This window comes from Scomber scombrus, chromosome 15 (assembly GCF_963691925.1).
Source record: "Scomber scombrus chromosome 15, fScoSco1.1, whole genome shotgun sequence".
Lineage (NCBI taxonomy): Eukaryota > Metazoa > Chordata > Actinopteri > Scombriformes > Scombridae > Scomber > Scomber scombrus.
The window spans coordinates 11365205-11382711 of NC_084984.1; the positions used below are offsets into that span (position 1 = coordinate 11365205).

At 39.0% G+C, this 17507-nt stretch overlaps 1 protein-coding gene across 1 annotated transcript in view; it reads right to left on the bottom strand.

Moving 5' to 3' along the window:
* Positions 1 to 5426: 5426 nt before the first annotated feature.
* Positions 5427 to 17507, bottom strand: part of arhgap24 (Rho GTPase activating protein 24) — a 67356-nt gene continuing 55275 nt past the window's right edge. Inside the window, exons 4-10 of the mRNA XM_062434897.1 lie at positions 17149 to 17271; positions 11870 to 12077; positions 9496 to 9628; positions 8596 to 8669; positions 8394 to 8515; positions 7113 to 8298; positions 5427 to 6240 (exon numbers count right to left, since the gene is read on the bottom strand). Of these exons, the coding sequence (XP_062290881.1) occupies positions 5976 to 6240; positions 7113 to 8298; positions 8394 to 8515; positions 8596 to 8669; positions 9496 to 9628; positions 11870 to 12077; positions 17149 to 17271 (2111 nt within the window). The 3' untranslated portion in view covers positions 5427 to 5975. The remainder of the gene's footprint in view (positions 6241 to 7112; positions 8299 to 8393; positions 8516 to 8595; positions 8670 to 9495; positions 9629 to 11869; positions 12078 to 17148; positions 17272 to 17507) is intronic.

The window sequence follows — 17507 nt, forward strand, 5'->3', positions numbered from 1 at the left end:
ATTTATTTATTGATTTATTTATATTGATAGATGGTACCTGAATATGGCAAGTGCCTTTTGGAATGATACAGCTTATTTTGAACTGGTTTAAGCGCTGCCGGAGCGGAAATCATACTATTTTTGGTTATATTTTCCTCTGCTTCTTATTTTTCTGCCTTAAAACTATCACCGTCCCCAAGCCACCAAATATTTGGTAGGAACATTTGAGGAAAAACGTCTCTCTGACCAGGCAACTTTAGGTTTCAGCCAGTGGGTCCTGAATTTTGTGGTGTAAAATCAAATTGCTTTCCTCAGATTGTATGGCTTAAGACAAATCCATCAAACCTTTTTCTGCCATTTTGCACTTGATTTAACTTCACTTTTGATTCAATCAATCTCCATTAAAACCATATTTTCTCATACTGGGACACTAATACATGCAAGAACACTTAACATGCATTGTTTGCATTGGGACTTTGCAAATGCTTGTCAGCTGTAGTGTGCTCTTTCTCTTGTTCATGTCCAGTTATGGCCCACTAGATCACAAGAAACCTCTGATTGTGCAGTTTAAAAAGGAAGATGTTTGGCATGTTTAGCAGACTGGAATCTGAAGATTGAATGTCTTCACTTAAATACAATATTACACCCCTTATTTATTCCGTCCAAGGTCTATCCAATTGTATATTTCCACTGTTTTAGCTACAGTTGTGAACATGTAATGCTTGATTACAGTTTGGGCGCTACTACAACTTTCTTTTCACGTTTTAGATAGAATGCACTCCAACTGCAAACCAAGCAGGTGATCTGTTGTTTATTTGTGTATATCTTATTTATTTTTTGTGAAAAAGTAATGAAGGAACAAATGATTGTTCCACGTTTCATGCATGTTCGGTGGGTTGATGGGCAAGGAGCCACCGACAGATGCTTGGTTAAAAAAGGATATTTCAAAAAGCAAGGAAGTAATTTCCAAGTAATAGTTCTGCTGGTGGATGGAGGACATTCTTAGATCCATCCACTCTGTCTGTATGAACAAACCTACTTCCCTAAATCCCTACTTTATGCATAGTTTGCATAATAACATTGTATTTATCACTTAACAATCAGGTTAACTGACAATAAGGGCACACTCAAGGAAGCTTATACTGTCTCTTAATGAAACAAACTGGGACATCTGTGTTTGCATGGCTGATATGTCCACTAGTTTGAAATTAGTGCTGTCATGGTGTTGTGACAGCACTCACTCACTGTCATTACTTATCAACACATTTCATGTATTTGTTTCGTAACATGTCATCTGACAGTCTAACTGTAACTCTGTGATCTGCAGTCCAGCCGCTGGACATAGTGGTTCTCCTTTTGCATGCACCCTGTCGCTGTACATACAATGTCTCCTCATAATCGTCCCCAAATCTTATATATCTACTTCAAATAGCTGCATTGTTAACACTCTTTTTGCCTGTGGCTTGTGTACAGTGAAACACACACACAGACTTACGGTACCTTCAAAGAGCTAAGAGGGTAACTGAGGGCGGCGTCTCCAGAATAAGCTACGGCTAGCTTGGCTTTCTGTTCAGGGTCTGGCCAGGGCAATCTTTCTAAACAGGGTGCAACTTTAAAATTCTTTTAAAAATGTTAAGATGAATTTCTCACATAGGAGTCTAAAAGTGTAAGTCAGCTCCTACTGTACACCACAAATACTCACAGTACTGTTGCAGTTTTTCTACAGGGCATTTTTAACCATCCTAACTAAATCATTATTTTTCTGTCTTTATATGTTCTGGTCTCTGAGTACAAATACTGAAACATTTTCATGTGTTTTTTTTCTTTTTCTGAATGTGATCTTTTATAAGACATCCCTCCAGACAATTCTGTTGTAATAAAAGGTGCTTTCGGTCCTTTTTATTGCGCTTGAAGAAGAGATGATTTGAACACAGCTGGGTTGTCAGCACTGAATGTAGAAATGAATGGGTTTCACAATTACACACGTCCTTTGCTGCTCTGCTCTGTCATCAGTGTGTGTGATTTCAAATAAACCAGCATTCAACACAAACTGTCTGTACGGTTCAATTGAAAGATGTAATCGAGCATCTGGGCGGATGATTTATCAGTACATGTTGATTTTCTTTCAATACAAAATCCTGACTTTTGTGTGATTGCTTTTGAAGATGTTGACGGAGAGTCGTTGCAGTCATGTGTTTGAAAGTAGTTTGTGTGTATTCATGTTCAGTCACATTAACCTTAGATTTAGAAATGTGTCAACAGCCAACCTGCTCTTGATTCTTGTCACGAGCGACCTAATAATGATCTTTTGAATTTTAGGATTTGTCAAATTTGCCATTGAGTTATAATCTGAGGATGGCTGACTTGTCATTTAATATTACCAATATTAGTACAAGTTAGGATACATTTGTACTCAGCTGTGCCAACATAAAATCTTTGGGCTCAGTACTTGTGATCCCCAGTTTACTGATTTCCAGTTTTTCTTTCAAGTTATATTGTAAATAACAACAATCCAACAATGCAATAAACACTTTATTGCACTCAGACAGGGAGGCAAGCTACGGCAATGGTCAGGTGATGCTAAAAGCAGATGTTTAGAGTCTTAAATGTAGACTGAAATGTGGAACTCTACAATGATGAAACCCTGTATAGCTCATCTGAATCAGGTGATGTTGTTCTTCAGTTCTTTTATGATTCCTTCTCTCTTGTTTCTTTTACTCCGTGCTGTTTTAATGAATCATTCTTTTGACATTGTCAGGTTGGGGGAAAAAAATGTATCTGTTTCACGCTGATCTCAAAGCTTCAGGCTATAGCGTTTCAAATAAAGTCAAAACAAATGCAGAAGAAAAAGAAAAAAAAATACTGAAAGCTGTTACTGTAAACACAACATTTTAAAGGAACTGTGTATGTAAAAATAGTATATGTATGTGATTGAAAATAAACAAAACCTTTGATCTTGGAAAATGGTGTACTTTTTGTGTGTTACATGCATGTGTCCATATTATTTGTTTCTGGCGTTTTTTCTCCAAAGGAACCATCTGTCCAATGTGTCAGAGTAACAGTGAGTCCCTCCTACACTCTAATTCAGTATCTGTCCTTTTCACTCTGAAGGCTGGCAAACATTAACAGATTTTCAGGCAGAATGATTAAAAACATTTGCTGCAGTGTATTGATCTTCCCCACTGAAGTGTTAAGTCCAAATTAGTGGTGGGAAATATAACAATATAATATTTCTGATTGTTTATCAGGCTGTTGTACTGTAGGTAAAGTTGCAAGTCCCTGCAGCATGGCTGTATCCTTATTGACTCCCACTATATATAAATGGTAGTACACTAGGGCTGAAATGATTAATTGATTAATTCTGAGTTTTTTAATTGTTGGACAGAGAAAACATATATAAATATATGATTATCTTATATCTGAATATCTCATCATTTAGGCCTCAGGGAATAATAATGGGCATTTTTACTATTTTCTCTAATTGTATACACTATTATTCAAGAAAATAACTGTCAGACCTCTTGTTAATACAAATAATTGTTGGTTGCAGCCTTATAGTGCTCCTATGACTGAATCATACCCCGCCCTCAGTTTTCTGTGTGCACTTTGATAAAACAACTTAAAACCAGACTTTTATTTTCTAAATGATTTACAATTAATCAAATTATAGATCCAAATTATACGGAGTAAACCTGGGGCCTGGAGTGTTACAATCCATATCCACTATCACTTTTCCCCTGTAAAAATAGATCCTTATACTGTACCTATACCTATTATGGGAAAATATTTCTCCTAACATACTGGTATGACAGTTTTCTATAAATCTCTTTGCCTAACAGGTTAATCTCATGCCAAATAATAAATTCTAGAAAAGTAATCAACAATTGTGATGATAGTGTGATTGTTATGGTTCTAGGCTTTCAAATGTGACAATTTGCTCATTTTCTCTGTTTTATATCACTAAATTGAATTTTGAACTATTGGTCACACAAAACAAGCAATGTTTAGAGATATATATTCAATATATTTAAATATACTATATTCAATTTAATTAGTTTGAACCAAATGCTGTATCTCCCCCCCCCCTATGTATTGTGTGTTGCAACCTTCAAGATACACTCAAAAATAACAAAGGGAGACTCACATCAAAATGCATTTTTATTCATATTGTCATTTTTTAAAGTTCTTTGTATATCAAGTATCATGTTGTTAAAATATTCCACTGTCCCAGTCCTCCTTTCCCTCTTGCCTTCTGTCTGTAATCTGCTCTTTTGTGTGGAATTCACAGAACGAGGTGACACTGTCAGTTTTGCTTAAGCCTTTTATTTCCCGGTGAAGGGTGCAAAATGAGAAGTGCAAACTCCCCGCCCTCCTTCAATTGTTCAGGCACTTTTTTTCTTCTCCATGTGCACATTCCAGATGTCCTGCAATGACCAGCAGCAGGTTTAAAGGAGACCTGGCCTTCAGAGGAAAAGTAGCCAGTAGCAGGCTGGTGCACACAAACTTCTTTTGACAGCCCAGGTCTGAATTCAGGTGTGTCCTGTTTTGTACCCATTTGAAAATCCACATTGTTTGTAGACGTTTGGTTTAAAGCTACATAAAGTACACTCAGTCTGCAGACTGCACCACTATGCAGTCGCTTTATAGACATTCATTTAATGTACATCGACCCTTATGGACTCATGCACCATCATGCACACACCACTTACTACACACTTGATGCTATCCCCTTTTTTCACAGAAATGACCCACAAACACAACTATGTGTTGGTACTTTGTACCTTCAGCTTGTCTTTCCATGCTAGATCAGGATGAAAACCAGTTGTGTCAGGTGGATAACTTGTCACAGGACTACAAGAAAATATTTACAAAACTGGCATCTCAAAAGCTCAAAGGCAGATTGTTAACTGTACTTCCCAAGAACATTTATAGAATGACAAAAGCTACATATCTCTCAATGACGAGAGTACAATTTGTCACCCGAAATTCTGAATTCACGACAAACATTTATTTTTACGTTTATGCCATGACCCATCGTGCAGGTATTAAAATGTATTTTTACAAGCTACAAAACATTCCTCAATCAGAATCGATCTACTACCATACGTGCCATATCCTTTTGAATATGTTTCAAACCACAGTGCAGACTAACAAGTAGTGTCTACGCTTATCTATAAAATATTTACAGTACTTTTTTTTTTGGTCATGGGGTAAATGTTAACAGCACAGAAGCACAGGCACATATACAGTATACTCTCCAATTTAAATGGTACACACATTGACTGACATACACATTCAGTACCACCTTGCTGAGACTAAACAGACACATAAGTGCAAGGAAAAATATAAAATATCACACATTGATAACTTGTTTAAATATCAGATAAACATTTAAGTATTACTTTCATTTCTCTTTACATACATACGACACTGATTCTTCTGCATTGTTTCCATCTATGTACATGAGTAGATACAGAACTATATGGACCAATAAGATGTTTTTGGTTACATTGTAAAAATGAATAAAGACTGGTTTTGCATGGTCTTGAACTGTTTACAGGTCTAAGGCTGTTTTTTTCCACTGAACACGACCTTTTTACATGTTTTTCCTTCTTTCCTATCTGTCTCGAGGAGCTAAGATAAAATAATTGTACTGTATATCATTGTAGACTGTGATGTACTGTCCCTTTACTCCATTGCCTAGTCAGATGAGTGCGTACCACTACAGTTTCTGAGTAGGTTGGAGTGTGTCTGTGAGCGGTTTAAATAATGCTGTATTTACAGATAATGACATCACTCCAGGTGATGTCTTCATTTATACAGGTGGCTTGCATTAGCCCTGCACCTCCCATTTTTAAATTAACCACCGCAATATAACTTCCCAACATGTCTTCTACAAACAGCAGCCAAATCCTGTTTGGAGCCCCCATAATGTACATTTCCAGTCTTTACTGGCATTTTGTAAAGATTTAACAACCCACATTTCCCGCCCTCCTTCACTGTATCCAGATGGTGTTGTTACAATCTGGTCGGCGGGGTTCGGTGGCTGTGGCATTGCCAGTTGCGGTGAGGTCACTAAACGTGGAGAAAAACTGTTCCATCTCTTTCTGCAGCATCTGGTTTCGCCGCTCAGCATCGTCCTTGGCACGCTCAGCATTGCGCAGTTTGATCTCCGCCATGGTGTATTTCTTCCTCTCCTGGTCCAGCTCCTCATGGAGGCTCACCATCTCTGTCTCCAGCTCCAGGTTACGCTGCTCCAAGCTGCAAAGCAGGACAACAGAGGATTAGGAGGTGACGATGGCTCATCTGAGAGTATACTTCAAAGGCAAGGCAAGGAGGGAAACAGCTGTTGTTAATTTTGAATACATTTAATGAATGACATACTGCAGCTGAAGTCATAATTTCTTGTCATGACATTACCCTGAAATGTTACTCGTATATCTATAACTGTCTGTTAAATCCTTTAAACCTCACTAATTAGTCAACATGAGGTTATCATCAGGCAACCAGCCAAGAAATAGTCCAGCACATAACCCGCCTGTAAAACCACTTGTCCTCTTTATACTTTAGTTTTTGTACATAATAAAGAAACAAGATACAACGTGTTAATTAATGAGCTTTCGAGGGACAACCTTTTTCTTTCCTTCAAACAGAGCCAGGCTAGCTTTACTGTAATCTCAGTGTCTAAAATTTTCGCTCATAGAGACTGGGGACAATCTTCCAGGTTTCATTGTCAAAACAATTAGAGAGTTTAAAATAAACCCTGTATTTCAGAACCAATCCAAATTCTTTAGATTACCCTTAATATCCGGGAAGTGACACACAAGATACTGTAGACGAAAATGTAGGGAGAGGATAATTTCAAGTAAGGCATGTCCTTGGCAAAATGTAGCTAAGGGGCGTAGTTTTGTTAGCATCTGTTCTCTCAACATTTAAGCAAATTCTGTGCATTTCCAGACTTCGGTAGGTGGACATCTCTGGTTGTGTAGTATCCCAAGACTAGCTTTTCCATCTACTTCCAGTCTTAATACTAAAATTTAGGCTAACAGTCTCTGATTCACAGATTCATGCCCTTTATTTTAAGCAACATCTTTCTATTGTCATCAGAAACACCATTTTTCAAAGAACCCTACCTCTTTATCCTGGCTTCATACTCAGTCTTCTGCTTATGCATCTCCTGTTTAAGACTGGCTACTAAGCTGTGCAGAGCGCTGTGGTTGCCAGTTCCATTACCAACAGTGAAACCATCACTATTATCACTACTGCTTGTGCCCCGACTACTCCTCCCTGTTCCATCTCCACCTGCTTCTCTGTTGCTGTTCCTGCCCTCCCCTTCTCCTCTTACACCAGAATGAGGGGGGTCATTATCTTGGGCTGGTCCGTCCAGGTCATCATAGTGACCGTCATAAAAGTCCTGCTCAGGGCAAGTGGTGGTAGAGGAGCGACAGGAAGTGGAGTTGTCGGGAAGGGAGATTTCGCAGGAGGAGGTGGACCAGGTAGCGCTGTCCACGCTCTGCTTGTCCTCGCAGCTGCTGTTCAGACACGTGGTGGTGATCTGGTTCTGCTGCTGCAGGTTCTGATGGTTTAAATGGACATTGTCATATGTGGACAGACGGTTCTGATTGGATGTTTGATCCCCATTGGAGCAGTCACGTGCTTTGTTGTTCTCCCGTAATGTGACGCAGCCATTTGGTACCCAAAGACTGTTGCGGCAGTTAAGACTTCCTGTGACCACATCAGTGCCGGAAATGCCCATGCGCACAACTCCATTGCCATTTCCTCCAGGGCTGCTTCCACTCGTCACTCCACTGGTGCCCATTTTTGTGCCTGAGCTTTTTAATGTCCCACTGCGACGCACCGGTAAACTCCCGCCTCCACTCAAAGTTGGACTCTTTTCTTGGTTGGGGTCTGAGGAGGGTGAAGAGGAGCTGAATGAGCCATTTGTAACAATCCCACTTCCTTTACTGAATGCTGGGTTCTTTTTAACAGTTAGCGGTGGACTGCGGGTGATGTCAAAGCGTCCTATGACCCCATTACGAGGGCTTGCTGACCGCGGGGAGCCACTGTTGTCTACATGCTGGCGGTGAGAAGGAGACTCAGGTGCTTCCCAAACACACTGCCGCACCACATGTGTGTTGTTGTTTTCAGCGTTTTGGGATATTGTAGTGATGGTGGAGGTAGTTGTGGTGGCTTGTCGCCGTGCTAATTCGATGTTGTTGTTGACAAGCTCGAGGGCTGTGGGGATGTCCTCATCTTGAGGGAATAGCACGTCTTGTCGGCCAATCAAAACAGCCATGAGCTGCTGGACCAGAACAGTACCTGCCAACATGAGACCATACATCATTACATTTATTATTAGACCATTCAATTTAGTTCAGCATTAAAACTAAATCTCAGAAAGCTTGAATACTGACCTTCCATAATGGCAACCGGATCCTCAACCTTTGGCCTCAAGATATTTGGCCCAAATACTGTGGCCAAGTTCTGGACACTCATTTTATTCACTCCAGAATATGACTGGACTTCATCAAGAAATCTGGGGGACAAGAAAATATTAACCTTGTCACTATTCAGTGGTCACAATTTGAAATTCACACTTTAATGATCAATGAATACCTGCAGATGTATTTGAGAAGGTTGTAGTTCACTGGAGGTAGACTTTCCACAAGCTTTCTCAACTCCTTCATACCCTAGAGATGAAGCACACTTATTTTGTAACTTTTTTTCAGTTTAATCAAGAACAATAATTCATATCAGTTCATACTACAAGTTGTAATCTACCATTACACTATAGCTCATCAGATATAACAAATCACACGCACAGACAAAACACAAAACAAAGCAAATCAGTGAAAAAGATTTAAAGAAGATTGAAATGAAAACATGAATATATATATAAATATATATTTTTGTGGTAGTAACTGCATACTTAGCCCATAAGAATATACGATTAAGGATCTTTTTCATTGGCACTGATAAGAGAAATGCATTTCATTCAGCACTTCATCAGGCAAATAAAAACTTTTCATGTTAGTGGTGGTATTAAATTATTTTGATCACTCTCTGAGGTATGTGAGGTATGTAATTGTATATCTACTCTATAATCAGAGAAAGATACTATTCTTATGTCGTTATGAGATGCTTTTAATGACTACTGTACTATTCTTATGTCTTTATGAGATGCTTTTAATGACTACTGTAAGCAACCGTGTGTTTGTTTTTAGTAGTAGCTTCTAGTTTTAAGGTTTATAAAAGGAGTGGCAGCTCTATTCTGCATTTGAGGTATTAAAAGAAGCATGCCTTATGGTGAAAGAGAAACCCAATTTAGATGTTAGAAGTCATCGTGTGAGGAACAGCAGAGCAGAGCATGGACATCTCGGCAGCGAGAGACCATCTCTGGAAGATCTCTTCTGTTTGTGTGTTTATAACTTAAAGAATATTTAAATCACACTTTATGTTGGGAAACAAAGTCTGTAAAAAGACGTTTAAAAGAACTCATCAACTACTCTTTCTTACCATTTCATCGTCTTTTCCAAGGAGCTTGGCACAGGCCAGGAACTCCTCATATTTGTGGAAGGGGATGACGGGCTCCGGCAGCTCTCTGAGATACAGCTTCAGTAGAGAAGCTACCGTATGAACATCTGTGTTACTGCAGAGAGACGCAAGACAGGCAGAGACAGAAATGAAGGAGAGTTGAGACGAAAATGTCACAGAGGAAAACAAAAATCAACATAATGGCTCTTGCAGAAAGAGGACTTTAGGGAATGAGTGGAATGAGAAGGAAAGATAATGTAAATACCATAAGTTACAGAGAACATAGAGCACGTCAGATACAGCACAAATCAAATGTGAAATATAATGCTTGATTAAAATACCCCTTAATTCTAGGATTCTAGAGGAGTTATTTGAGCATGCTGTTTTTTCAGCAGGGCTTACTTAATGTGGGAGAAAAAATCTAACTAAAGCTAGAAAATGGGACATATGTAACAGAAAGGCAGACAGGTATCAGCTGGAACAACAACAACAACAACACTAGGGCAGCTTACATGATGTGCCAAAAGGCAAAAAGGGTTGCCACTGTAGGCTCAGAGACACTAATGAGCCAACTGGGTGCAGCTGGTGAGACAGGTAGGAGGTTGCAGAAGGCTAATGAGGGAATCAGCAAGACGAAGGACAATAGACAACAAAAAACGGGTATTTGTAGAGGCACAGGAGGAAGGTAAAGGTGTAGCCATTATGTGACATATATTCCATTAAAGCAGAAGCAGGTGGGCAGAGATGTGTCACTTTGGATCTGACATAATGTTGGCACATCTGAGTGTGATCCCGTATTTTGTGTTTCTGGAAGTGATGAGATGTTGATGTATGAGCCTGGATCCTGACAGTCCTATTAAGGTTTTATTTATTGTCATTGGAATAGATGGTGGGAGTGCCAGATGGAATGAAATGGGGAGGTTGTCACATTAATAAAACAGCCTTCAGTTTCATACACAAAACATAACATGAAGGCAGATTTGAACCCTGATTTAGTTGCCAAGATTCTGAGTTTTGTTCTGTAAACATGACTGCAGACTGTTAAGGAGTTTAGGATTACATTTTTTTACCTTCCCTTTACAATTCTATCAAAAAATGCATATTCCCCCCCCCCCATAGTGTCTGGACAAATATACATTTTATTTTAAAGTCATGCAGATGTTCCTAGCTTACCAACTTGTATCACACAGGCCTGTTTCTCCACAAATACTTTGGACTTGTCATAGCAGAAAAAACACAGGTGGAACTAATAACATTAACGATTGTTAATGTGTCTCAGTGGGTCAGTGTGCACAATAGCATCATCCTGGAACTGTTGATCTAAATGGGATGCAGTCTTTATTACCAATTACACCTGTGCTTTGTTGGGTATGACATGTCAGAAGACTTATTAGATCACTGTTTAGCACTGCTGTGTTTTACGATGCTGCCTCGCACTGAAGAGGTAAAATGGGGACAGGAAGGAACAGGATAGAGCCAAGGAAGCTATTCTGTAGTTGCACAAATTCTTATACCCAGTTAATGAACCAGATGTTACAACTGAGTGTGGTAAAAGCAAAACAAATAAACAACACAATTACTCTCAACACAGGCAGTCTGTTCACAAAAGGTGATTAATAGCACACAACAAGTATAATCAATGTTATATAACAAAACAAATTGATTTGTTCTGAAAGGAATCAGATGAGAAATCTTGCCTTTATATTTGCTTAGCTGCATTTAATAGTTCCGTGTCTGAAAAGTGAAGCCAATGCAGTGCATTAAACCTGCATTCTCACTAATGGCCATCAGAGGGAGACTTCACCTGCTCCAAAGATAATTCTGATTGTATGGAAGTCTATGAGAAAGTGACCCTACTTCTCACTTGATTTATTAAACACTTTCCTGATGGCTAGGCTAAAATCAGCTTCAAAACGTGGGTCAACAAACCAATTTGTGACATAACAGAGGCTACATCCATTGTTTTTTACAGTCTATGGTTTAAACTTACTTTCTTTCCCATAATATTCAAATGTTTCTTGGTTTGTTGCAAAGGATGATTCCTTTGTCTCTGTTGCATACTATTCAATGTTCTCCATGCAAAACAATGACCAGTTAATTAAATTAAAATTTCAACTGAAGACAAGCTTACATTGAAAGCCTACATTATTCAAGTCTAACTAGATGCAACTACATCTTATGCAAACTCACCTATTCTTATTTTTTCTAAACCTTTTTTTTTGTTCAAAGCCAACAGAAGCACTAGTGTGGTTTCAGTGGTGCAGGACTCAATCAGTCAACAATATGAGCATATCAACTACACATTAAAATGCATTGAGGAAACCTAAGCAGCTAGTGTGCTAACGTGTTTGCTTACCAGTCAAAAGAGGGTTTTTCTCCACAGTCGAAGGCATCTTGAAGTTCTTTGACCAGGTTAGCCTGACCTGGCAGCCTGAATAGGCCCTCCTCCCGAAGGCCCCACTGCCGAATGAAATCCACACACTGCTCCACGAGCATAGGGGCAAGCTTGTTCCCGAACCGACGTTCATACCGCACAGTCTCCTCCAACTTCTGACCAAAGATCCCTGAAACACCAATGTTAAATGATGGTATTAATGTGAATTATAGCAGCCATTGATAGAACAGTCATTTAAAATGGAAGAGGTTTAATAATGTTTTATCACAGACATGTAAAAAACATGATGGTTTATCTTGACATATAAATTATTAAAACAATATGCTGCACTATCTAACTTTCTCTCTCAAAATGAAAGGGCCATTTTTCAAAGAATTACAGACATTATTACCATCTATGTATTCAGGCACATCAAAGAGAACGGTTAAATCGATTGAAAAAGATTGGCGATAAGGTCGGCCAGACAGGCCAAGCAAAAATATGTTCACCCACAAAGCCTTAGTCTGATGATCAAATCTCTAACTTCCTGCTGAGCACCTCTCGCCTTTTGTCTGAGGCAGCCACAGTACGAAAAAAAAAAAAGAGAGACTGATTTCCATTTGCAGCCGTCTCATGTGGACGCAACACAAGAGGGGATTAAGGCAGCCTTCCTGAGAGATTTGGATCTGCATACTTTTCCGGTCTCCAGATACAGACAGAGGCTACTCACACACATGCATATACGTGGTACAACAAGGTACCGCACGGTGACTGAATAAGACTGAGCTTACAAGGATACTCGTGCTTTTGACAGCAAGCCATAACTTAGAAAATAACTAGTACTCATTTGAAATTTGAATTATTATATTATTCAACAAGTATACAAAAGCATCACATCAGTTCAGAATCCAAAGACATAACTCTCATTAAACTCACTAACATCACTATGTGTATTATGCTGTGTTGTCATACTCACCCCTCTTGAAACCGACACAATTTGTAAGCTTCTGGAAGAAACGCCTATTAATAAATTTGCGATAAGATAACATACCAGAAGTGCAGAATTTAAAGTGCCTGCATTCTAGCATTTTCCCAAAAAACCAGACTCAGTCTTTGCAGTTGAGAAAAACAGTGCAGAAATAAAAGAGATGCATCTGTTGTTTGATAGTAGGTCAGTCAAAGTGTCTTCATTTCCATCTCTCAGAAAATGCTCCTGTTTAATCATCTGTCATTGGAAAACAGCTGCTGAACAGTGGAGTCTTGTGTTCTTTTCTTTCTCCTCAGGGTCGGTCGCTTCAGGCTTTAGGGACTTTTCCACTTCAATCTTTACAGCAACCCAAATAAGACAAAACAGTAAACAGTCACATATTCCCAAGAAATATCTGAAGCTGTGTATCCATTTCCCAAATCTTACACATAGCAAAATATTAATAAGTCAAGCTCCGCCAGAGGAAATAATGATGAATATCATATCGAAAAGACCATCAGAGAACAAATGAGAAAAAAGCCAAGTGACTGAGTGAAAACGAGGTCATCCTTCCAGACGTTCTGGTCATGAGTCTAGGAATGTTTTCCTGGGTCACATGTACATTTGTGTGCGTGTGTGTGTGTGTGGACCAGCTTATGAAGTGTGCCTCCATGTGTTTATACGTATGTTTGCTGTTCTCACTGCACGGGGTCGTACCGCAAAGGCTTTGGCATGTAAGAATGAGACCACCACTCTGCAAGCACTCAACTGTTTCCTTCGTCACTCTCACATGCTGTCAGCTACACAGCCCTGCTGCTGCACACACCACACATACTCATGTCTACACACACACACAAATATGTGATATAATGCTGATATGAACCTTCCAAAAACTGAAATCTTACATGTCTAGGCACAAATAATAATTATTATGGGAGGGGAAAAAGTTGACCTTAGAGTCTGGTGTGATTTCATGTTGCTATTCTATCGCTGCTGTATTGTATTGGAATACTAGACAGTGTATTGGATTTTGTAGTAAAATGAATATTAATATTAAACCTTTAAACCTGTGAAGATATTGCATTATTTGAAGTAAAGAAGTCGAAAGGTTTTATTAATATGAATCCAAGGTAAGGCGTTGGGCCTAAGGATGTTTAAATAATTGTAGGGAGATTTACATAGTTGTATCAGGACAGGTTTATAGTCATTGTATATAAAGCCTCTTAGGCTTATATTCATACTCAGAGAGAGGATTTTAAATGATGAAAAGACAGGAAATCCCTTGTTGCTCACCATGTTTTTGAAACTTGACATAGACGCCTGTGTAAAATCACAATGGCACAAGACAAAATGTTTCAACTTGTGGTTCAACAGGAGAATATAAAGTACTGTGCAAAAGTTTGAGGTACTTTAGATGTTGAGATTTTTATCAAAATGCAGTACCATGAGGGAGGCATCTGATCGATCCCTAATTTATTCTGCAGCTTGACAAATACCCCAAACATACAGTTAATCATAAAGAATCATCTTCCTCGACTAGAGGAACAAGGAGTCCTGCAACAGATGGTTTGGCCTTCACAGAGCCCTGATTTCAACATCATGGAGACATGAGGAGACAGAAGCAGCTGAGACGCTTATATCCACAGAAGAACTGTGGCAACTTCTCCAACATGCTTCTGAGGTACTTGAATTCTTGACAGTAATACCTTGAAAAACCTGAACTGTGCCTAAGTAATTGGTGCTACTTTAAAGGTTAACGCAAATATTGATTTCATTACCGTTTTGTCTGCTTACTGAAGTTTTTATAAAGTTAATTGATTAATAAAAACTATTTTAGAGCCTAAACCTTTGCACAGTTCTATAGATTGCAGGTAATGACTGTGTGATCTGATGATTATCATAGCAACTCAAAACCTGTTTGATCAGTTCTGATTTGAGGAGCTGTGGTAATGAACATGTCTGGTATGTGGTCCACAACAAAAAGGCAGGTAAACATCACATTTCACTTTATAGTTTCTTTCGCTATGATTTTACACCTGATCTGAACATTGACTGTAAAGTTATGACAGAAATAGGTAGAAAATAGAGCTGCAGCTAAGGATTACATTTCTTATTGATTAATCTAATATCTTCTTGATTAATCGATTAATTGCTTAATCTCTTCATCTCTTCATCTATGGAATAAATAGGAGACACAAAACTGCAAAAAACTGTCATTCACAATTTCTCCGAGGCCATGGTAATGTTTACATTTAGCTTGGTTTGTCGAAATAATACCCTAAAATGTTTGCTTGAAAAATGACTGGAACTATTAATTGATATTCAAACTAAAAACTTGGCTGTTGAATGTTGCTGCAGCCAGACAGAAACAGTCACAATAAAGTTGGAAATATTAGTGTATGGTTGTTTCTAATGAAAATGTAGTCCATATCACCAAAAAAGTATCTGGTTGGCTGAAAAGATATATGAAATTTACTATATTACTATTACTGAATGTCACCGCACCATAACCGTGACAACAAGCAAAAACAGTCTGGAAATGTACCCATACAGGCTGTAGAAAACTTAAATACATACAGTATGTGTGTAGTGTTTTCAATTTAATTTTCAACACAGAATTAATCCAGCAGCAACAACAGTACAAATTAAAATGCAAACTCTTTACAAATAAACTGGTAATTACCATGAAATAAATCTCCAAAGATCCAGATGGAGAGACCACAGCTGCACATTTCTCAAAGGTCTGACTCCAGACTCTCTCTTGTCCCACTCTGTCTTGTTTGGTCAAACTGCTCAACAATTAATTCAACATCATAGCGAGTGTTCAGCCCAACATGACAGCAGACCTTTGGGCGCTCTGAGCTCTTCTGTGGGTCAAACACAGTGGCTTCGTTTTGGGAGCTCCCTCTCTGTCTGTCTGTCACTCTTTGAACTGGATCCAGAATTTTTAATCACACTTCAGGGGCACTGACCAGCCAATCAGGGCTCAGTTAGTCCCTGCTGCTACTGCAAAGTATGTGAATATGAGTCTCTCTCTGTGTGTGTGTGTGTGTGTGTGTGTGTGTGTGTGTGTGTGTGTGTGTGTGCGCTCTGTATATGTGTGTGTGTGTGTGTGTGTGTGTGTGTGTGTGTGTGTGTGTGTGTGTGTGTGTGTGTTGTGTATGTGTGTGTGTGTGTGTGAGGACAGAGAAAACCCTGCTCCACTTCAACATGGAGCCACCTCTCTTGTGGCATCTTTGACAAATGGCTCGTCCTTTTGAAGAGCAGTCAACTGCAATAGCCATCAAACTCCCTGCACTGAAAACAGAGGGGCCAACTCTAGCCTCATCTATTCACACTGTCACCGAGAGCGGCCCTTACTGCCTGTCCGGTAACAAATGCCGCACTTGTGCCCTCGCTCATACACAATGTAGGCCAATGTCTGCCAGTACAGTCAATAACAAGCCACAGCAGCACAGCAGGAGACTCAGTAATCAGCACACTGATCCCACCGAAGTCAGGGACAACTTCATGAGAACAATTACACCATCATGCACTTCTGCTATGAATCACGGTTTATTTGTTGATTACTAAACTAGGATCTTTGTTGTTTTATTTGAAGCATGTAATTGTTTTTAAAACACTAGTTTCCTTTGTTTATTAGCATGCACAGGCCAGACAGAAAGCTAAAACAAACAATGAGGGGGATGATTCACAGTCAGAGTGGAGATTTGAGCAGCAAAGGCTTATGTCCAAATTCTGGTGTTTTTTATTTGATTTTACAGTTTCAAAGACGAAGGAAAGACTCACTGACTGACCTGTTTGTACATGTTGTCATGGTTAAGTCACGTATTATCGTTGGCTCCGGAGGCTACATAACTAAATGATAGTGGTTGGATTTCACTTCTTGTGCCTGCCCTTTACTTCAAATTAAAAAACTTCTTCAATACCTCTGTACATGTTTGAGTCCGAATCTGACATATGCAAGTGGACAATGCAGTCATATCTATGCAAATCATAGCACAAATGCAATCAACTCTTCCTTATAGCAACAAATGTATCAAAACTTAAAGGCACAGGCTACATTTTGGTCACTGACAGGAAGAGCTTTTCTCTCAAGGGAATTCAGTTGTGTGCTTTCAGCTCCTTGTTACACACTATTCCTGCACATACAAGATGCATTTTGTCAGGAAGATTCAGTGCATCCCTTGAGTGCATCAGAGTGATGGTAAGACTGTGCATATACTTCTCATTCGAATGAACAAGTTAACAAGTTATTAAGTTCATAAAAAACAGCAGTTATTTGTATACTGACCTCCACCAAAAGGTGCCCATATGACCCTGCGGATCGTCTTCACCCAATCCTCCATGTCATTCTGGGTGCTGGCCATAAGAAGGTACGTCTCATGGTTGGCTGTCATCCGCTCTCTGTCTCCCCCTGTTCAAGAGAGTGAAAAATAGATAATTACCAAAATCCTGTATAAAGTAGCACAAGTCTCTCTCGAAGCAAAATGCTCATTGTAAATTCATGTATAAACTGTCATCAGCACTTTTGCTCATCTGAGCTCAGATGAACAATTTAAAAAACATTTTATAAATTAGAAATAATCCTCCAAATATGTTTAAGACATAAAAAGATGTGCTTGGAATAATCATTTGTGTCACCACAAAATG